This window comes from Danio rerio, chromosome 13, assembly GCF_049306965.1.
Source record: "Danio rerio strain Tuebingen ecotype United States chromosome 13, GRCz12tu, whole genome shotgun sequence".
Taxonomy (NCBI): domain Eukaryota; kingdom Metazoa; phylum Chordata; class Actinopteri; order Cypriniformes; family Danionidae; genus Danio; species Danio rerio.
Window position 1 is genome coordinate 33,174,361 of NC_133188.1, and position 23,766 is coordinate 33,198,126.

Here is a 23,766-nt window from a genome sequence, read left to right on the forward strand (position 1 = left end):
AAACACAACAAAACAACCACACCGGGAATTAATAGGAAGAGAAAAATGTTGCCTTGGTGTGGCTTAAATTCACACTCTCTCACACATGCAATATCTCCCAGCCTCTTATCACACCTCTCTGTGGATCTATTTCTCCTGAAAGTCAGTTCATCCTGTGGCCTCAGCCATTGAAAAAAGGTCAAGCTGGCGGGTAGAATGGCAATAAAGCCCCTGAAATGGTACTATCAGTGGAACATGATTGATCAATTGAATTCCATAGCACAGAAAAATGTGGGATTAAGTAGAGTATTATACGCACAATGAGTTGAGGCATGATGTTCATTTCAAGTTCATTTCGCCTCTCTCCTGCCACCAGATCAGGCAATCAATAGGGGCCTTGCATATCATATATCACTACGCTCTCGCCGAGGAGAGAACATAATCTGCTGCAAATTTAGAATGACAGATTTGTAAGGGAGCAAAAAAAAAGAGAGAAGCCCCTCCACCACCAGAGAGCGAGAGGCAGGAGGCAGGCGAGGTTGCACGGACGTTTGCTGAGTGTTTGCGAAGGGGTTTCCGGGACGAGCAAAAATGAGGCACTGGGGAAGAAAGGCTACCTGCTTCGGCTGGGTGATGAGGTCACGGTCTGAGGGGAAACTGTTCATTTGTTTATAGAGAGGGAAATGCATAAGCTGGCAGTCAAGCTGTGTAATTGTATTCAAGACGGGACTGCTCTCCCATTTTTCCAGGGAAAAGCAATCTGAAAGTGAAAGCAGCATTACATTCTAAAGGAAATTGTGCCTTTTAAATAATAGCTCTGCATTTTCCAAGCAGCCCGCTGTCGGGAAAGAGAACAGGGCGGCTCATGCTAAAACACATGGTGCTGCCGACAAGTATATGTTTGCTCTGAAGGTAATCCATCAATTACTGCAGGCCTATCAGATGATGACGGTGCTGATGCTGATCTGGGAGGGGGGAGGTGTGGCGTGGGTCTTCTCTCTCCCACTTTGCACCGTCCACATCTTCCCCCCGCTCTCTCTCTTCTCCCAGCTTCATGTGCTCTATCTTTCCACAGCTATTAGGATCAGTTTGAGGCTAGCGCTGACTGAATTTGAGCTGATATACTCCAATCTTTCATCCAGTGGTGCTGAGAGGTGCACTACGGCGCTAGATGTGTGGGTTGGGGGGAGGGAGGTGGGATGGGGTGCCTGTCCTGGGGAGAAACGGGACCATAACGACTGGTACTAGCATGTGCCCTTGTCCCTCTCTCCTCTCATAGATGGTTCAGATGGCTCTGGCCCTAACAGTGATTCTCAGGGTAGTGTGGAGAGTTTACGGAAGCACCTGAGGGCTGATGCCTTCACTCAACAGCAGCTGGAGGCTCTGGATCGGGTGTTTGAGCGGCCGTCATACCCCGACGTCTTCCCCACGTCAGAACACATCAAGCCAGAGCAGGTTAGTAATACTGAGTAAAATACTAACAAACTAAAACATTAATTACAGCACTAATAGTACTAATTTGTGTGAGCGGACAGCAGAGCCTAGAGATTTATTTGCCTTAAGATAAATTAGTGAAATCAAGTCACCATACCATTTAATCCCAGACAAATGTTAAATGATGCATCTTGCCCAAGCATCACTAATATATGCATTAAATAGTCAAAGGTGCATTAAAGCCAGATTAATTTAGTTTTTAATAATTGCACATCAACACGAATCCAGTGATATGAATCTGAAAAATAATTGACAAATGTTTAGTCTGAATGAAGAAGCTCATGGAAATGTATGCGGCGAAAAACAAGCCAACAACAACAACAAAACGGCCTACTATATTCAAGTTCTTATTTAAAGACTTGGGCTTATTACAAGAGATAAGCTTTATTTACTTTCATTATACTATCAAACAACCAGTGACTATTAATTTTTCCCTTGAAACTCCAAGTAAGGGCCCATAAAGCAAAAGCAGTGGCCTAATTGAGTTCATTTTAATTTCTCTCCGATCGCAGAGAATTACACTGGTGATAAATCAGGGGGACAGCCCTCACCCCTAGTAGAGGGCCTAATTTGCAGCTAATTACAAAACTGATTTCTACTGGAAGATCAATACCAAAACGAATTGGAAATGACTTGCAATCACAAAGAGAAGCCAAGAAGGTATTAAAAAAGGCAAGGAAAGAGGCTAAATGCAGGGGAAAAAAACAGCCCTGGAACAGTCCAGAAAAATCACTTTTAATTTAATGTAATATTAATCAGACTACATTCCCATTTATTGGTCCGTTTTTTGTGCCCCCTTTTTAACTCTTGAAAGAGTGGACCTATTAGCCATGTCGGGTGTGTGAGGCCGGGCATTAAAAAGCCATTTTGGAAATGCTAAACTCAATGGGCTCACCCCTCCCACACTTCTGCCAGCCATTTGGTCATCCTTTTCAGATGGCTCTTCAGTTGCCCCACGCCCAACTTGCCCCTATCTGCATGATAAAATAGCTGTTGTGCATCTGAGGCCAGACCAAATAGAGAGGAACATCCGCTACTGGCCAACTGAACATTTGTAGCAGACAATTAGAGTTTATCTGGAATAGAGACAGACAAGTCTGGGGTCACGGCGTTTCCCATTGGGACACCGGCCTATTGTGGTGTGCAGATGCACAAACGCACGCACACACACACACACGTATACGAGCGGACATATGTATGCTCGCACTTTAATACGCCATGAACAATGGTAGCCGGAAATCTATTCTCATTTGTTGCATTGGCTACAAAGAAAATCTATTTGCAAAACTCAAATTAATCCAGCGTCAATGTTTTAGCATAATGGAGAGCCATTTTCAGGCTTACGTTCATATCATCATTTTCTCATCCCAAAGAAAACAATTACAAATAGTCTCGAAACGAGGCCATGTTGGTAATCTAACAAAGCGGACCCGTCTCCTCCCTTGGCTGGTCAGGGGAATGACTGCAGTCAAGCACAAAGAGACAGCTGACACCCCTTCCTTTCAGTCTGTTCCAAATCCTACTCTCTGTCCCGCTCACAACCTTAATGTATGCAGACACAGTTCACATTAACTCCACCACCAAAACACACATGCACATCTCTCTGACTGAGGGAGGAAAATGTAGAACTGGATTTCAGGTGCCCATTTACAAAGCCAGCAGAACTGAGCCGCTACTATATTAAATCCCTGGTTATTTGTGTTAAACATTTTCACCAAAAAGAAAATCACTGGCAGCTCAGAGGCGGAAAGCTTTCTAATTGGACACCTTAAAAACAAAAAAAGATGCTTGGATCCCAAGATTCATCTCCTTAAAGTGTCCCCTCCCCTCATTGGCAGGCTAATGAGTACTCGCTACCAGCACTGAACCCTGGACTGGACGAAGTCAAGCCCAGTCTGTCAACCAGCGTCAGCTCAGATTTGGGCTCCAGCGTGTCACAGAGCTACCCAGTAGTGACAGGTAAGAGCGCTGGATCGACTGTCCCGGCTGGCCATTAGGACGTTCATATTCTAGACTGTTTTATGTGGTAAAGTGAGCTTTGTAAGTTAAGAGGACAGGTGAGAGTGGAATGTGACATGTTGATCTAAAGTGGATGGATTAGCGCTGCCTGCTCTGTAAGAGAGCCACGATTGAAACAGACAAGCATGCAAGGCCCAAACGTGATCATGGAGAATCGCTGCGGACTGCTATACCACTTTGTGTACTCAAATGTTGTCCTCAGCGTACAGTTCTCAGAAAGAAATATGGCACTCGAGCATAGTTTGGCCTTTAATGCTGCAGTGTTTGGGTTTTTTCCCTCTTCTTCTCATGGTTAATGTCAGCCTGGCTAATTGAAATATTGTTTCATTGTTGCGGCTGTTATTACCTCAGCGAAGGTTAAGTTTACTGATAGCCAACTGTCGGCCTGAGATTAATACGCTGAGCTTTTAATAAAATTCACATAATTATGCAGGAGCCATCAAAGCCAATGAGTTCTGTGTGGGCGGAGGACAGGATGATTGAAAATTGCTGTGCCCCCTTCTCAAATGATAGCTGGATAATGTTATGTGAAAAGAAAGGGCTTTTTTCCCCCCTCGGTAATATGTGGGAGGTAGAGTTCCCTCCAGAAAGTTGGGCCTCTGGAGAAGAAAGGTGTGTTTTTGTCCTTTGTATGAAAGCAGTCTCGGTCTAGGGAGCACCCTCATGGCAGGTGGCCTTTCTTGCACCTGGGACGGGACCCACCGGGGGTCTTAGTCAAGACCACCTCTTGATTCTGGCGGAGAGCAGGAAACTGCCCTGGGAGAGAGATTCTGAATGGTTGTTTAAGTTTTTACTCTTGTTAATGTTTATACAACAGCGTTGGTTTATGCATGCACGATGAGGAGACTTTCAAGAAAAACTAAACTAAAACACAGTTGTAATTATGTTGCAAAGCTGTCTAGCCTCAAATGACATTTCTCGAGAGTCTTATATATTAACTGTTGCGTGTCATATTCTAAATGACTTTTGGCAGTAATAACCTCATTTATTGGGGGAAAAAGCAGTTCAGAGATGCAATAACGTAATGTTGTGGTGTACTCGCATGTGATAAACTGGAAATAAGAATAAGGACAGAGTTAAAGGAGGTGCTAAATTACCCTACGCATTTACACGGAGAGCCAATTCTGAATAAATTACTCCCTCTCATTGGATAGAGCTGGAGATTATGCTCATTCCCAGCAATGTTTTCCTGAGCCAATTAAAATTCACGCTGCCATTGATCTTGTTGATTTTATGTCGTGCCATTTGCATAATCTATTAAAGATGAATGATTAATGAACTCTTCATTACAAAACAGAAATTGGAATTTTAAGGGCACTACAAGGCATAGGGGACGTGTTTTTTGTGTTAAGTGTTTACCCAATTAGTTTTAGGGCTTGCTGCACTTTACCTATAGTAGTCCTGAAGGAAAAGGCGGTTGAAAATCAGTCTGTTTGGACTGAAATGTATGATGCATGAAAAAAAATATTCAACCATATATATAAATATTTTTAGTTTATAACTAAGTAAATAATATTTAATTATTAATAAATTAAGTACAGATAGAGTTGATCCATGCTTCAGACTCTATATCTGTATGAGTCATACACAATCCATCCTTTTGCATATTAACTGTAGTAGAAGGGAAAAAACAATAGCATGATTTATGCAAACTGCAGTAAAAAGTCTGGATCCTGTCCAGATATGGCTAGCCTTTTTAAAAAGGCCGTTTGCACATACCTTCACAATGAATGACTAGCGCGGATTCTTAAGCGCCGTTCCTGCCGAGCCGTATAATGGAAGTCTTCCTGGTGCCAGTAGGATGGTACCGTGTAAATGGGCACCCCTCCGACCCGCTGAAAACCTGAGCAGGTGCTGAAGGGATCCCCCTTGTTCCAAATCTCTTCGGAGAGATGGGAGGAAAGGAGGGAGGGGGAAAAAGCACCCGGGCCTGAAAGCAACAGAGCTCCATGTCTAAAAAAAAGAAAGAAAAAACAAGCAAGAAAAGTAAGAAAGAAAAGCAGCATACGCAGGGAGAGCACAAGAAAAGACTGCTTTGTGTCGGCTTATGCTGCTGATGAACTCCGACTGAAATATATCCGCCAGAGAGCCATTTTTTAAGTGTGGCCCGCTATTCTCCAGTGAGCAGCAAACAACACGCTGCCGGCTAGACTGAGGTACCTGATGTGTGGCCCGGTGACAAACTGCCTCTGTCTGGAGTCACCAGAAGCCCCGGCAGGCCCTAGAGCCCAAATTAATGTTTATTTCAGCCTCACAATAGCACAGTAACCTTTGAGCACACATTTGATAATGAATGACTTTAGGAACTTATATTGGGGATTGAAGCTATTTGCCTGTCCAAACATTACATTGCTGGAATGGATCAGGGCGAAGCAGTTCTTACTGTGAGCAAGGGATAAAATGTTTTGGAGGAAAAAGGTTTGTACATACCTTTTCTGTGATTTTACAAAATATAATTTGCTTAAGTACACAACACAACACAAACATACTAGACAAATAAGGGATTTCGAACAAAATATTACAAAACAGATTTAAATGTTGTAATTTTTGTCATATATAAGATTTTATCCAGTAATATTTTTGTCAGAAATAATAACTATCATAGACTTTACCACAGCTTAAAGAAAATAAAGATAAAAATTGTAATTCAGTGTAACAGTAGTTTATATTCCAAAAATTCTGCCATATTAAGCACAAGAATTAGTTGATGAAAGACTAAAGATGAACTGTTTTAACTTAAAGAAAGGGATTCAAAATAAACATATTGATGATTATCAGTCAAAACAAATTATATTTTGACCAACTGTCCCTTTCTGAAAAGGAAAAAAAAAAGAAACATTATCAGCTGTGTTTTGTGCAATAATTGTAACATTTTATTCAATCTGATACCCATCATTATTCCGGAGAACAGTTCTAAAATTACTTTTGTGACTAAATTTGAAGAGGACGCTAAAATGGGTTGCCATGTTTTTGACCTTAATATATTCTAAAATACAAAAGTTGAACGCACAGTGCAAAAAACATTAACAATAAAACAGATCTATTCATTTTTATTAGTTAATGTTAGTGGATGCAAACAACTGTTAAAGGGATAGTTCACCTAAAATTGAAAATTCTGTCGTCATTTACTGTTATCCTTTAATTGCTTCAAACCTTTCTGAGTTTCTTTCATCTGTTGAACACAAAAGAAGAACACATTTAATAATGAACGACTTAAGGAACTTAAATTGGGGATTCAAGCTATTTGGCCATCCAAACATTGCATAGCTGGAATGGATCAGGGTGAAGCAGTTTTTACTGTGAGGATGGGATAAAATGTTTTTGGAGGACAAAAGTTTGTAGTGTTTGTAAGTGTTTTACAATAATGATTTAAATGAACTAACATTTAAAAATACTAGACAAATAGGGGATTTCAAACAAAACATTCCAAGAGTAATACAGTTTTAAATGTTGTCAGATTTTGTCCAGTAACTTTTTTGTCAAAAATAATAACTATTATAGACTTTACCACAATTTAAGGAAAATAAAGATTAGACATATATAATTCAGTGTAACAGTAGTTTACATTGCAAAAATTCTGTCACATAGAACAAGAATCAATTGATGAAAGACTCAATGACATTTTAACGATCAACTGTTTTAACTTAAAGAATAGGATAAAATCAATATATGATTCTCAGTAATAACAAATGAAAACATAATATTTCGACCAACTGTCCTTTTCTGAAAAAGAAAAAAATAAAGAAACATTATCGGGTTTGTTTTGTATAATAATTGTAACGTTTTACTCAATCCCATATCCATCATTATTCTAGAGTTATTCTGAGTTTCTTTCATCCGTTGAACACAAAAGAAGAACATTTGATAATGAAGGATTTAAGGAACTTATATTGGGAATTCAAGCTATTTAACCACCCAAACATTGTATTGCTGGAATGGATCAGGGTGGAGCAGTTTTTAATATGTGGATGGGGAAAAAAATGTTTTTGGAGGAAAAATGTTTGTACATACTTTTTCAGTGATCTTACAAAATCTTATTTGGTTAAGTAAGTGTTTTACAATAATGATTTAAATGAACTAAGACTTAAAAATGTTTGAGACTTAAATATTAGAATTTGCCTAGTAATTTCTTTGTCAAAAATAATGACTATCATAGACTTTATCACAATTTAAAGAAAACAAAGATAACAAAAATATCATTCAATGTAACAATAGTTTATATTCCAAAAATGTTGCCATATGTAGCACAAGAATCAATTGATAAAAGACTCAATGACATTTTAATGGTCAAATGTTTTATTTTTAATAGAGATAGGAAATCAATATTCTGTGGAATATCGATGATTTTCAGTGAAAACAAATGAAAATATGATATTCTAACCAACTATCTTTTTCTGAAAAAGTTTTTTTTTTAAGAAACATGATTTCAGATGTGTTTTATTTAATACAAACTAATTTTAACATTTTACTCTATTCCCAACCCATAAATATTCCAGAGAACAATTATAAAATCACTTTTGTAAGCTTATTTTGGATGAGGACGCTGAAATAAGACTACATGTTTTTGACCCTAATATATTATCAAATACAAAAGATAAATAAAGCAAATCTATTCTTTTTTTATTAGTTAATGTTAGTGGGTACTTTACAAAAGTTAAAGGAATAGTTTACTCACCCTATACTTCTTTCAAAACTTTATGAGTTTCTTTCTAGAAAAAGTAAGCTGGAAATCCATAACCATTGACCGCTATAGCATTTATTTTTTAATGGTTACAGGTTTTCAGCCTTCTTTAAAATATATTCTTTAGTGTTTAACAAATGAAAGAAACTCATAAAGACTAAATAATTTAACATTATTGGTGAACTATCCCTTTAACCACCTTGTAGTCTAGATTTAGCATTTTTTTCATTCTCTAAGGCAGGTGACTTTGCTGGAGCTATTGGGTTAAAAAAGGAAGTCATTCCTTTTCCTCTCTCTCTTTGCTCTCATATGAAAGCATGCATTGGTGAGAGCACGAGACAGACGTGGAGAACTCTATAGCTGTGGTTTGTGTTGAGATGTGATGCGCCTCCACATAGACCAGCGTTTATCTTCCATCTCGGTAATCAGGAGGTTGACAGCCTTCCTTTTTGCAGGTCTTGCTTGTTTCCAGGACAATAAGCAACAGCACCTCTGATTAGTTTCAGAGTTCAGTGATCTTGAACACTGGGCTTCGGTCAGTGTAGCGAACGCCCTTGTCTGCTTTACAGCGGCAAAGCAGAGGCCGTGAAAACGCCAGGCCTAATTCCTCCGACAGCCTCTCTTTTCCTCCTCTCTTCTCTTTTATTGGCCTCTAAGGTCTTTCATTTTTGAAGTTAGAATTTATTATCTTCCTCTTTTGAAATATAGCCATCTAACCGCCTCGTGCCTCTCGATTAAAATCTAAAAAAAACGTGGCGTGTTTATCGTGCTGCATGAAGATTCGGCTGTTAGTCCCAGTTCAGCTCCGGAAAGGAAATTCTGCCATTGATTTGTGTGGGAAAGAGGCCAGTTAAGTTGCCTGATTTCCTGGCGTTAGGTCAGAACGGCTTGTCAGTGTTTGCGTCTGACAACAAGGAGGCCTTATCTTAATGAGCGACTCTGCGCACATAGCTCGGTTGTAAAACAACAATAGTTGGGAAACAGCTAATGAGGCTATCATGAAGCTGTGAGAGCCCTCCCTACAGACCATGTTAACAGCACAGAGAGATGAAGACAGAGCTCACATTGATTGCTCAAGCTGCGGTGGCAAAACCTGCTAAGATGAAAAATGCCAAATGATATTAATGCTGGCGATGCAGAGGGGTCCGTGTCGTCATTTGTGAGGCTTTTCTTTTTTCTTTTTTTGAAGATGCGAGTCTTACCTGGGAACCTTGGGGAAATTATTTAGAGTATTTGAATGTGATTGATCTGCCAGCCGCGCTGCTGTTTGCTGATGCTGTGCTGGAGATATTGTTTGGGAGTGATTTACCTGCGTATATTTGCTCATTTTTAGCTCATTTGACAGATAAATAATTTCAGTCAATTTGTATGAAATGTAGCTTTATTTAGCTTCTGATATGAATCTAAAGTTGAAGTCTATTCAGTTATGGAGCAAATTATATGTAGCTTTCCATTCTGAAAAAGAAAAAAGCTGCTAACAAACAGTGCATAGAGCCAAAGATTTCTCTGTTCTGTTCACAAGAAATAAATATCAATTTCAAATCTAAGCTATTCTGTGAGTAAGCAGGGCCAAAACTCTTTCGCCAAGGAAGTAAAATGCAAACAAAATGTAATTTTGTCTAATAAGTTAACCTGGCTAGTTACTTCTAATTCTCTCTTGATTAAAATAAAACCAGAAAACTATTTTAAAATTGCAAAGCACAAAAAAGGTGACATTTTAAATGTTGAACGGTGCCATTCTGAATGTCAGAAATCAGGTACTTTGCAAATTTAACAGTGTTTAAATCTACAAAAAATGGTCCATACATGATCATAATCATCATGTACAAAGTGAGTTTCCCTGAGAGATGTTCTAAGTATCTTTGTTGCCAGCAGTAAATGTCTTGAAAAACTGAAATTAATCATTATTTTGTCATTAAAAAATAAGTGAAAAATCGACATTGTTTAAGTGGTGGGGAAACAAATGTACCCCAGGCCTATTTTAGCTATATTTGGTGTCAGTGATGATGCAGAATTATCTAAAAATCAACTCGTTTGGCTCGTAGATTGATTTTACTGAACTGAAAATGAGAAATCCTTCCCGTTGCTCCACGTTCAGAAAAAAGGCATGTCTTGCCTGCAACTTGAGAACCTAAGACTTTCCCTAAAAATAAAACTAAGAATTTCTATTAGGTCTGGGCGATTTGGCCTAAAATTAAAATCTCGATTAATTAAACATTTTAACTTGATTACGATTAATGGACGATTATTTTATTTATTTATTTTTTTGCCCTCATAGTTCAGAGCGGTTTTGTAAATCTGCTAGCATATTACTAGTGAGAGATTTTTGAATTAAGGGTGCATTATTTGATTTTAAAATAAGTGAAGGAAACACACATTATCTACTGATTATTTATTTAACATCAACGCAGAACAGCTGAAATTAAAACACTCGTTGCCGAAAACCAACAGTCAATCTTTCTTATAAAAAGGTTCAAATAAATAACTCACACTTTTGGAAACAAAATTAGTTATTTTCAATGTTTTTCATTTTATAAGTAGAAAATAAGCAGTATCTCTTCTAAATAAATCAACTCTTGTATATTTTAAACAGTGCATTTCTTGAATCTTCAGTAAACAAATATTTTAATGTAAATAATCATTTTAAGAGAATGGAAAATGACCGTGCATTCTACTGTGGCGACCCCAGATTAATAAAGAGACTAAGCCGAAAAGAAAATAAAGAAGAAGAGGTAATGGAAAATATGGCATCTCAAAGCATCTCTGGGGCAGCCTCCAATCATCATCATCAATGTAGTGCAAATGTGCGACTTGTAGTTAAATTTTTTGAGAGATTTGATTATGCGACTGCGTCAGTTTGCGTCAGACGCAGAAGTATAAATCAGCCTTAAGAGAGCACGGTCACGTGACCCCAAACAGGGTAGGGAAAGTAATTTTAAAATTTAAACCTTTTAAAAAATGTAAATAAAAATTTACCTGAAAAAAATTCGATTATAGGTTCTGAAAGTCGATTTCGATTACTTTTCGATTAATCGCCCAGCCCTAATTTCTATGTAAAATGGAATAGATTTATTGAGTACTTTAAAAAGAAAGCAGTGATTGAAGCCTAATAGAAAGAGTTTTTTTATGTGAAAGTTATAATTTGTACTGAAAAAATATTATAAAAAGAATGTAAAAAATGAATAAATTTAGCAAAATACAGTTTTAGGATAAAATAACTTTATTTTATGGTGGCCCTGTTGTGTAATAATAAAAAAAGGACAGTGTAGTATTAATTAATCTCCACTTACTATATAGTCAAGGGCAGACTTAACCAATAAGCAAGGTAAGCAGCGGCTTAGGGCCCCTGACTAATGTCAAAAAGCCTATATTAATCAAATGGCTATTTTAACAATTTTCTATCATATACCCATTAATATTTTAATGTTATTACTTCTTTTCAAAACCAGGGGCCCTCATGAATAGTGGGATGTTCCTTCTATACTGCACATGCAAATATTAAAATCCACAAATCTAATCTAAAATGGCTTTTTAAGTTCATATAGATGGTTTGTGAAATTGTTTTATTATTATTATTATTATTATTAATTTATTGTATTTAATTTTACATTAGTAAGATAAAGTTTCCACTTAAAATAAATATTTTAGCATGCAGTTTGTTAACAAAAACAAACAAATAAAAAACTAATTTATAAAGAAAAAAAAAATCTCTAGAGAAAGAGAAAGCTTTGAGTTTCAGTGCTTGGGTCCAATACCAGCAATTGCTTATTGAACCCAAATAACTAAGCCCGCCTCGGTATATATGTAGTTAGAGTACGGAATAGGTTTGCTTGAGTTGTATATTATTATGCAAAATTCACTATTACCACTACAGTAACTAATCTTTAGTGTATTATTTGTGCATCAGTCTACGCACATAAAACCCGCGCACAGGAGCAATTCCTGGCCTGCCATGACCGAATCCCCTCGTGCGTGTAGAAATGTTGTTTTGTGAGCGCGAGCCTCTGGAGGCACTGTTAAAACTCCTGAACACACTCGAGGAACTGAGTCAGAACAGCACAGCGCCGCTCGTAACTTCACATAAATCCTTCTTTTCCTCCCAAACGCAATGTAGCATCACAACAACACGAAACACTGTCAGCCAAACTTCATTTCCCCTTTTCTTTTACTGCTTCCATTCAGTACTTCCATCTGTCATGATTCTTTTTTTTTTTCTTTTGCTGAGTGCGAGTGATTGTGCATTGTTTGACTGTGTGTGTGTGGCTTTTTTTGTTGTTTTTCTCCACCTGGCAGAGTCACATTCATCCTCCATGTGCGTTAAGCAGGAGCCGCATGAGGCTTCCCTGGCTCCTTTCACCCCTTCCTCACTGGCAGTGTCGGGCCTTGCAGAACTGTTGCCCCTCCAGCCCAGCGTGTCAGTAGACGCCTCCACCCCCTGCTACGGTGCCTATGCCCATCATGCGCCCAGCTACTGCCAGTATACAAGCCAGCATATTATAGCAGGTACAGACCTACTAAATAAATAAATTAAATAATTAAAAAAGAGAGATGAAGTAGAGAAAACATGCCTTTTGCTGGTAACAGGGGAAACAGCTAGAGGCATAATGCTCTATTTTTGAGGGTGCATCGATGGCAGTTTGGGGTCATCTGGTGCCCTAAAGAAAAAAAAAATCAATTTAATGTACCATTCAAACATTTGAGGTCAGTATCATTATTTTTTTATGAAACAGTTTAAAAAATGTTTCTCCAGGATCAAATCAGATCAGTAGAATGTATTTTGAATGATCATATTAACGGAAGTAATGATATGCTTTGACATTACAAAAATAAACATTTTAAATATGTTAAATTATAAAAACTATTTAACTTTTATTTGACTATTTTACAGTCTTTAAAAATAAAAATCCCTCAAATGTACGTAAAAATAGAATAAGACACTTTCTATGGCACTTTTGGAGCAACTGCTGTCCTGTATTGTCCTGAGATATACTCTAAATACTGTTGTATTCGTGTGTGAATGAGAATCTGTGTGTAAAACACTCTGTAAGTGCAAATCTTGTTTTTTAATTTATCTTTAGTTGATTTTAATTACACCAAAAGCATTGAATCACACTAAAGCATAGTCCTGCATGTAGCATACCATCCTAGTGTGCCACTCTTCTTGTTAGTAGCTGAACTGGGGGAGTGCAGTGCCCCCCAACCCTTGCTGGTCCTCTTTCAAACAATGATGCGGGACCTCACGAGGGCCCTTTCGGGACTGACTAAGGCCTACGTGCTGTAAAGTCTGAGCCAGCACATCCAGCAGCACTGCTAGCCGTCACCTCCAATTACAGAGCTGAATATGGAGGCAGTGTGAGCTCTGCACTCTCGTGATGCTCTAGGCTTTTCAGCAGCAGTGATGCCACCAGCAGGCCGAGGGCATTCTGTGCTTCTCTCTGTCGAGCACTTTAAAACACTCCAGTCAAAACAGGCCAGCAGCGCCACTCTGTGTAACAGAGGCAGTTAAAAGGCCGAGTGACCTAGAATAGAGGGGGGGTAAAAACAGCAAGGTGTTCTTAGCTTCTGTGGAGTCATCAGTTCTTCAAGTTGTGAGGAGATTCTTACCTTATGTGTGTGTTTTGCATGTGGGTTTTCTAGTTTAAGCTTCTTTATTGGCATTGATGGTTCTATTAAGAAACTAACATCTAAAGAAACTTTCCATTTCACATTTTTTAAAGTGATAGCTTTTTATAGATTGTCCTTCACGTGATGATAAATGGTTGTATTCTTTGGGGAAACAAAAATGGTTCTTCTAAGACAACGTAAGGATTTTGAACCTATTTTTAACAGCACATAACCAAAAAAGATACAGCTGAGCTGTTTTTTTTTGACTGACAGTTAATAATCAGTGTCTTCGGATATTTCAGAGATTGCATAACTTTTTTTTAGATAGACATGGTGTTTTTAGATTTTTTTTTTTTGTACATTATTCTTCAATAATACATTTTAATATGTGTATTTTTCAACATATCAAGCAGTAACTGTGTATAAATGTTAGATTTAATGTGGTTTTTATTATTTTAAAATACTGCCTATATTTTTGCTTCAGTTTTACTACAATTTAACTTTAGAATCAGAATCAGAAAGAGCTTCGTTGCCAGATATGTTCACACATACGAGGAGTTTGTTTTCGTGACAGAGCTTCTACAGTGTAACAGGTCTAAACAGGACAAAAAAAAAAAAAAACAGATTATAAATACATTTTAAAAATAGAAGTAAGTAGAGAATGCAAATATAAAATCTGACAAGTATATGTACAGGTAAATTACTGTATACAACAGAATATGTGCAGCTGCTATCATTTGTTATTTGGAGTTTTATTATTATTATTTTGATTCTTACAAAGCTCATTCAACCCCAAAAATTAATTTATTTTTTCATTTTCTAAATGTGCTGTGGAGCTGTCATTACAAATTTGCTCACTTTACTTCACAGGTCGAGAGATGGCGAGCACGACCCTACCAGGATATCCACCTCACGTTCCCCCTACTGGGCAGGGCAGCTACCCCACCTCTACACTTGCTGGAATGGTCCCTGGTAAGTGTAATTACTACTTTTACGAGGATGTTAATTTTAAGAGAGCTCGTAACTTTTTCAGCGAACAGTCCTCTGCAATTGATCATCTTCAAGAAACCTGAGGTCATGCAGAGCAGACCCGAATTTGCACGTACACTGATAAACAACGGAGTTTTAAAGAGAATTAAAAACTGTTGGTGTCTACTTCCAAGAATGAGAAGTGACACCAATGCTGCGAACATATTGCCCGTGACATTTCTGGGGATGCTAATGTTGATTAAATGGGCTAATATTAATGAGGAGCATAATATTAATGAGGATAAGATTAATGAGGAGCTGTAATTGCAGGACGGCTGCCGTCTAACCGAAGACAACGGCGGGCAGTGTGAAATTCAATCCGGATTCGTCAATAAGCCAAGCTTATCGGCTGCTGAGGAGAAAATTAGCGCCTCTCAATAAGTGATCAGGGACATAAGTGCGGGATATAGGACAGTTCCTCTCAGTTCCACTCGGGTTCCAGCGCTCATTACGGCCCTCCCTCGTTCTCCCCGACCGCCATCGATAAACACAGGCTTCTCCATCCGCTGCTCCAGCGCTTCAGAGCGTATCTCTTTTCCCCTCTACTTAACCTGCAGTTCAGGTTCACAGCAAACAGTTAAGGGTCACAAAACAGCGGGCGGGAAGGCCTGTAAATATTTAAATCACTATCTCTCAGAGGGACCCGACTTGAGTTTCACTGCCAGGACAGGATGCAGTCTGGCAGTAAGACCGATGCCCTCTCCCCAAACAGCACAAACACACACACACAAATATTCGCATGCAAACGGACAGTCGCAGAAGTGTAAATGCAATTGTATCAGGAGCAAGGGGATAACATCAGCAGACCCGAGCACAAACACGCGGTGTGCGAAAATTGGAAAACAAATATTTTACATCAGACACAGAGAAGGATTCTTCTCTCGGTCACCGTTGAGCGCCTCAGATAGATTCAAGTCTGTCTTGGGCTTCCACGGGCCACAAACATGAATAGTTCGCAGGGGCAAATTTAATTCAGTGACAGGATTCATTTGTTGGGCAAACATATCTTTACAGGTACATCAAATATGTTTTCATCAAAGATTCATTTTCATTGGTCACACAGGCTGAGAAATCCTCTTAAATCCTAGAGCCGTGGGTTTTGTGTGCACTTCCATTCATCTGGCCCTCGAACGACTAAGATTTAGTGACAGACCCCAAACACTGTTAAAGCAAAAGCCATTCCTCACCAGCTTCATATAAAACCCGGCCTTTATTGTCTCATAAAAGAAAGAAACGTGGGGGACCAACAGCATTGCTCACTGACATGGACAGGGCCGCTTCCTGAAAGTCGAATTCGGCCATATAAAAAAAGGTGGCGAGTGTGTGCGCGCGAGACTGAATCCATTGGGGACTTTTTTTTTTCTTTCTTTTTTTTGAAGCCAGGGCTTTGGTGTGGCCGAAGAATAGAGAATCTTAAGAGCCCAACAGCAGAATCAAAGAAAAGAAAGTTCAAAACCCAGCTCGGGATTAATGTAACAAATTCAGCCAAAATGGCCGAGCACCAGGGCGTAGGAAAGAGGACAGGGCGAGCCATCTGCTAGCTTGGGCCGTGAAACAATGCCAGATCCTTTCGTTCTGATGCGCTGGACTAATGTGATGCTATATTATTTTAAGTACAGAATCACTTTAATTCATAACAAATGAATTAATCTTAATTATTAAAAGAATCATTTGACCTCACCACTTTTCTTTGGCACATATGGATGCATCTAAAAAAACAGGATATTTTTATTCTTTCTACTTCTGAATTGTGCTGTGTGCCATTTTCTTTTCAATTATGAGAAATCTATCAGTAAAAATTGTTTTACAGTAAATATTACACTGTTTCCCCCCAGTGGACCCCTATAAAAGGAGGAAATTATGTGAACATTACAATTTTTAAAAGAATAGTTCACCCAAAAATTAACATTTGCTAAATATTTACTTGATTTTAAAGCGGTATGAGCTTCGCAAGTCAAATGAAAATATTTTGAATAATGTTGAAAAGCCATAGCCACTGACAGCCATAGTAGGAAATTGAATACTATGGAAGGCAATGGCTACCATTTTCTTTTATATGCTACCATATCTTCTTTTGAGTTCAGCAGAATGTTTGGAATTAGTGGAGGGTGAGTAAATTATAAAATCTTTTGTTTTAATTTTTGGTGAACCATTATTAATTTAAATGTAAAAAAAAAAAAAACAACAACATCTCCTAATGTAATGCTGTAAAGAGGTGCAATATTTTAAACATTTTTAAAAAGTTAACATTTCTAAGGTGTTTAAAGGTTGTTATGAACTGTTTTATAGCTCAAATAATACGCAGGCTTCTAACAAAAGAATATACTGAAGTCCTTTTATGAAATTATGAAAGGCTTTTACAATAAAATGGTCCCAGTTCACTTTCAACTAAAGAAACTCACCATAGCCTTGATTTTTCTATAATTCCTAAAGTTCTCAAAGTTTGCCAGAAATGTTGACAGCTGCACAACCTGAAATTACATGAATTCAAGCAAATGATAAGTTTGCTTTATTGCTAACCTGTCACTTGTGTTTGATTTTAGGAAGCGACTTTTCAGGAAATCCCTACTCTCACCCGCAGTACACAACTTACAATGAAGCTTGGCGGTTCAGCAACCCCGCGTTATTAAGTGAGTATTAACCCTTTTTGCTTATCCCTTATGGGATTAGTCGCTTTAAAGTGGGATTAATATAATCACATTTTACAATGACATTATTTGCATACAGCTTTACCAAACTAGCTACAGTTTTTATTTCTCTTTTTGATTAGCGAGGTCATAACACACTGCATCTCCAAATTAAGACGCGCATAAGCCCTTTTTTTTCTCGCCGATTCTGTACGTAATAGAATAGTTTGATTTAAGAGTGGGCGTAAGTGTTGCTCTTGCTGTGGTTTTTTCAAACGCTCCGCTCTTCTGTTAACTTCCAGGTTCCCCTTATTATTATAGTGCCGCATCCCGGGGCTCCGGGCCTCCCACTGCTGCCACTGCCTATGACCGCCACTAGTTACCATCGCAGCCCAGTCAAACTGCAGGACCACGGCCGCGGCCTCCATATCGTACCCGTCTGAATGGTCAGAGGGATTGAAGATGGATACGCCATCTTCACTTTCATGGAGCCGAAATCCAATTCGGAGGGTCAAGCAACAGCGGACATCCACTACATTCCCCCCCTTTGGCACCATCACTGAACTATTTCCTGAAAAACTTTGAAAGATTCTACGAAAATATATATATTATACGAGATATAAAACAAGACGAACCATGTGAAGAACTACGAAGTAACAATTGATGTGCTGTTGTTTTTTTTTTTTTTTCTCGTCTTTTTTTTCCCCATTTTCTCTCAATCAATCAAATACATTCCTTTACATACTGTATTTAGCATCGCTAACACACACACACACACACACACACAACACACACGCAAGGTTGCCTGAGGCCTTTACATCATTTCACTAGTGTCTTACCTCTCACGGACGTGTCAGAAAACTGCAGTATTGCTCCATTTTCTGTCAAACAGACAAGTGTAACTGTTTTAGAAGCCATCTCTCTGACTCGTGGTATGAAGCTACCAACATTTTCTGTGATACACAATCAAAAACGGGGGAAGAACAAAAAAAAAGAAGAAGATTAAAACAGGTCAGTTGATGTATGTGACCTGAAAAGTAAACCGTATATTAAATTATTGTTTTGGTTTCGCTGATGGTTTGTGTTCGTGTGTGCATTTGTGTGTCATACATTTTCGGGATACTCATTATCAGTGCCGCTCTTTTCTTGTTTGCACTATTTTGCATTACTGGATTTATAAATACAACTGAATTACGACTTTTGTCAGATGTTATATTTAAGCAAAAAGGAATCGAGAAAGCAACGTTGAACAAAAAATACACTTGCTGTATGTTAGGAACTAGCCTTTATCTGTCATTCAGTAAAGCGTTTTTGTAACTGAGACCGAACGACTGGCTCAGTACCAAAGTAATCATTAGCAGTCAGTTTTACAAGTTCAACAAATGCCTTACAGCTTTTTTTATTATTATTTAATTTTTTATGGTTTGGCTTTGGTCCTGAGAGGTAGACATGCATGTAACCCTTCTGTGTGCTGGAACAAAACGCGAGGATAGTAATGGAAACGGTTCATACATACGCTCCTGGAAATGTAAAGTGAATGTACTTTATACCACGTTTGCCAAAGACTTAGTTTGATATTTAATATTTTATTTGCTGTATCTGTCAATAAAACAGTATTATGTTTTAATAGTAGTCAATACTGATTGTATGTGGTAATGTTGAAGAAAAAGGAAAACAATCCATCTCCCCCTCCCTCCCAAGACACAGCGATGTACACACATTAAAAAAGGTGAATTCTGTTACTCAAAGGTATGTCATTTGCAACAAACTGCTGCTTTGTAGAATGATTTTGTGTATAATGTGAAAACAATTCTTCGATGTATATAAGATCACCTACATTTCACCATTGCAGTATCGTACTAATTTACTGATTCCATTTGTAGATATGAGAATTGAAAGAAGAAGAAAAAAAAAGATCGACATTACATTTGTGTCTTTAATGTGTTGTGCTTTTGCAGAGACGCACAACTAAAAGTTTGGAACCGCCGTGGTTCGGTGGGTTTCAGATGCTGTCACCACATGTGCGGCTGTTTGTATGTTTTGTTTTGGTTCACTTTTACTTGTTCATACTGTTTAAGTCTCTATGCAAATCAAGTAAAATGGTATTCTGTATTCTCCTTTATTACTGCGTTCAGTTTTACCCTTCATTTTAAATCATGCCTAAATCCTGTACAGAGGATAATCCTGTAGACGCAAACAAATACATTTCACATGCCTGGGTTTGTGGATTGTTTTTGTACTTTGGCCCTAAAGAGTTGAACACAACAGTTAAGATTTTTTTTTTTCAAATGTTAAGTTAAAGTTACTGCAGATGACACAAAATGTATGGCATGCAAAGGAAAAAAAAATGACAACAGGTAATATAACTATACTTAAATTTACTGTACACACAGTACAACCACTAGTTCTAACTCACACAAAACAAAAATATATACATATATATTTATTATTTGGATACTTTTAATTTTATTTCTATATCCAAGTTAAACTTTTGGAAGGAAGATTCTAACCCTGCACTCACCGCAATCCAGATATGCCTATCGAAACATTTACTAGACAGTTTTCTCCCTAAACAAGTCAACAGCAGCAGAGGTTAAAGCAGAGGCTTCTTTCATTAAAATATTGCAAAATATGTATAACAATAATATACAGTATCTGTTAAGATCATAAAACTAACCCATGATGAACAAATGTAACAAAAAGCAACATGGCCTCAGCCAACACTATCCCACTTCTGTCCAGTTCTCTCTCTCTTTGTGCATATCAGAAATAAATTTTTTCTATGTCAGCCTGTGACCATAGTGGTGATTTTTAACACTTTTTTTAAAAAACTCAATTGAGCATAAGTCAAATTACAACCACAACAGTACATTCATGCATGTGTTTTGAATTAAGAATAGTTTTACATTACAATCAATATTAAACATAAAAAATTTTATTCAAATTTCTATGAATATTTAAAAAATTAAATAACAAAATTATACAAATTCAAAATCACAATAATAGTGATTAATCATATCACATAATTTGTATTTACATAATGTCTACTGTGCATACATCCATCCATCCATCCATCCATCCATCCATCCATCCATCCATCCATCCATCCATCCATCCATCCATCCATCCATCTATCTATCTATCTATCTATCTATCTATCTATCTATCTATCTATCTATCTATCTATCTATCTATCTATCTATCTATCTATCTATCTATCTATCTATCTTCTGTTTTTTTTCTCCCTAATTTCTGTTTAACTGACAAAAGATTTTTTTCAACACATTTCTAAACATAATAGTAAACAACTTATTTCTAATAACTGATTTATTTTATCTTTGCCATGATGACAGTACATAATATTTGACTACATATTTTTCAAGACACATCTATACAGCTTAAAGTGACATTTAAAGGCTTAAAAAATTTGTAAATAAAAAAATAATAATATAATGTAATATATATATATATATATATATATATATATATATATATATATATATATATATATATATATATATATATATATATATATATATATATATATATTATACACACACACATATATTTATATATATATATGTTTTTTTTAAGCCTTTAAATGTCACTTTAAGCTGTAAAGAAGTGTCTTGAAAAATATGTAGTCAAATATTATGTACTGTCATAATGGCAGAGATAAAATAACTCAAAGGGGACTAATAATTTTTACCTTAAAATGGTTTTCAAAAAATTTAAAACTGCTTTTTTCTAGCCGAAAAAAACATTAACTTTCTCCAGAAGAAAAAATATTATCAGACATACTGTGAAAAATTCCTTTCTCTGTTAAGTATCATTTGGCAAATATAAAAAAAATAGATGGATGGACAGATGGATGGACAGACATACAGACATACAGACAGACAGCCAGACAGCCAGACAGCCAGACAGATAGATAGATAGATAGATAGATAGATAGATAGATAGATAGATAGATAGATAGATAGATAGATAGATAGATAGATAGATAGATAGATAGATAGATAGATGATAGAAAATGTCTACTTGTTTATTTATAGTATATTGTATACAAATTCTATTTAAATATATGAGCAAAGTATATTTATGTACTGTATTTTTGTATGTTTGTATTTAAATACATAATAAATGTACACAGTACACATGCATACCATAAACTTTTACTTGGGAAGCAATCAATCGCTTTTTTAATGTTGCATAATTGTATGAAATATGTATGTAACAATCAAATTTTAAACAAACTATCAGCATTGTTAATTGTTTTTTAATATATCTCCCAAGTAATGTTTAACAAACCAAGGAAATTTTCATAGTATTTCCATAGTATATATATCTTTCCTTCTGGCTTATTTTTTTAGATTGGCTACGAAACAAACCACCGGTGTCTGGTGGTAAATAATTTGCCTAGTTAACCTAACTAACCTAGTTAACTCGTAAAATTTATTTCGTAAAATATTACGTTCTGTCATTTTGACAAATCCAAAAGAAATTAGATGAGAAATTAGTTATAAAAATACAGTTGTGTTGAAAAAAAATCTCTCCATTAAACAGCACTTGAAACATATCTGAAAAAGAATTCAAATGTAACAGGAGGGCTAATATTTTTGACTTTTTAGGCATAACAAACCAACATTAACTTTTTATTTATATCAACATAATCATATCATACATCACACAAAATCAATACAAGCTTATATGTTGATGTAAATAAAATAATATATCACATAACACTATAATTGTTGTATGTACACACATATACAGTACATATCATTACCCAACATGAAATATTACTATTATTATGGTTGTTATTTTAAAAATTTATTATTGTATGTTTATTTGTTCTAAAAAAACAAAACAAAAAAAAACTGTTCAATAACAATAAAGTTGACATTTTCTGGACACACAGAAGGAGAGAGAGTAAGAAGCCAACAACAGGCGAAATTTAGACAAGAATGAACAGAAAGTGAGTTTTATGGAGAGTGAAAGGGTAAGCAAGTAAAAGCGTAGTGGAGTAAGAAGAGTGAGTGTGTGGACTATTTAATGAAGCAGGAGCAGCAGCAGCTCTTCTTTTGCCCCGCACACAATCCTACCCTGCTGTAATTCAATTTCTCTGCCTATTGTTTATTTCATAGCTCCCCTGTGAAGCATCAAGAGCTGCTGTTCTGTCAGCCTCTTACTGTCGTATATGTTTGTCATTCAGCCCTTGTTAAAATCAGGAAAAAAGGCCTGCCTCTGTTCTTCCCCAGCTGAGAATTCCCAGTGGTAAAATTATTCCATTTAGATGGAAACTTTTTTGTCACTCCCCTGTCTAAATTGGCATATCTGCTTCTTTTGCTGGAACCAATAAACTGTGAACCCGGATGCATCTGTCAATCAGGCTCATCTTTACTTTAGCATGCCAGATGACAACAGGGGAGACAGGGAAAAAAAAGCAGCCGAATGGAATCAGCTGATTGGCTCTCATCAGCAAGGCATTACAAAAAGCACCTGTCATCCTCTCGGCTCCTCAAACACTGCGAGGGGCCCGGGCTCAGAACTACTGCAGACTGAGAGACAAACAAGAGCAGGACAACTCGAAATTACTGCTTAGAAAGTAAACTTTCAATTCCAGCTCATAGATTTTTAACATTCATATGTTATGTGTGCTTTTGTTTTAACATATTGTTTAAAAGCTGCTTTATAACATGGATGTTTCAATGTTATAAAATATTTATATTCATTCATTTTTGAGCAATATAAGGATACTCTGGGTACTTTTTTAGGCCCTTTTGGGATTCGTAGTAAAAATATATATATATATACAGTGCTCAGCATATATAAGTACAACCCTCACAAATCAATCTTTCAAATTAATATATTTTTAGGAAGCTATACAATATTATATTTGTACATATACATTAGATTAGTCAGTACTGAAGCCAAATCTGGAGCTTCTAACAAAATTACTTACAATAACATGAAAAACTAGTACAGACACATTTATATATATATATATATATATATATATATATATATATATATATATATATATATATATATATATATATATATATATATATATATATTGATATTAAAAAAACATCAAGGAAACAAAAAACAAAATGAAAATTTGTGTTGAAATTTTGTAGGTTGTACTTTTTTCCCAATATTTTGCCAGAGTTTAATTGTATTGTTTAGTGACTAAAATATTGTTTAATAAATATATCTGTTTAATACATTATTAAATCTATTTTGTTTTTAAATATATGCTTATTTAGTTGATAGTTTTAGATTACTTTTGTAACATCTATACGTACATGGCAACATTAAGTTATGCGC

The 23,766-nt window shown here is 36.5% G+C and overlaps 1 protein-coding gene across 50 annotated transcripts in view; it reads left to right on the plus strand.

The window, feature by feature from the left end:
• Positions 1 to 19,653, plus strand: part of pax2a (paired box 2a) — a 33,416-nt gene extending 13,763 nt beyond the window's left edge. For 15 of the 50 annotated variants that reach the window (XM_073919218.1, XM_073919219.1, XM_073919225.1 and 12 more), the window contains 6 exons: positions 1,259 to 1,434; positions 3,312 to 3,432; positions 12,467 to 12,676; positions 14,648 to 14,749; positions 17,350 to 17,436; positions 17,736 to 19,653. In XM_073919218.1, the coding sequence (XP_073775319.1) occupies positions 1,259 to 1,434; positions 3,312 to 3,432; positions 12,467 to 12,676; positions 14,648 to 14,749; positions 17,350 to 17,436; positions 17,736 to 17,812 (773 nt within the window). In that variant the 3' untranslated portion in view covers positions 17,813 to 19,653. The remainder of the gene's footprint in view (positions 1 to 1,258; positions 1,435 to 3,311; positions 3,433 to 12,466; positions 12,677 to 14,647; positions 14,750 to 17,349; positions 17,437 to 17,735) is intronic. The other 35 variants (XM_073919230.1, XM_073919239.1, XM_073919240.1 and 32 more) reach the window with 4 other exon arrangements.
• The last annotated feature ends 4,113 nt before the right edge of the window (positions 19,654 to 23,766 follow it).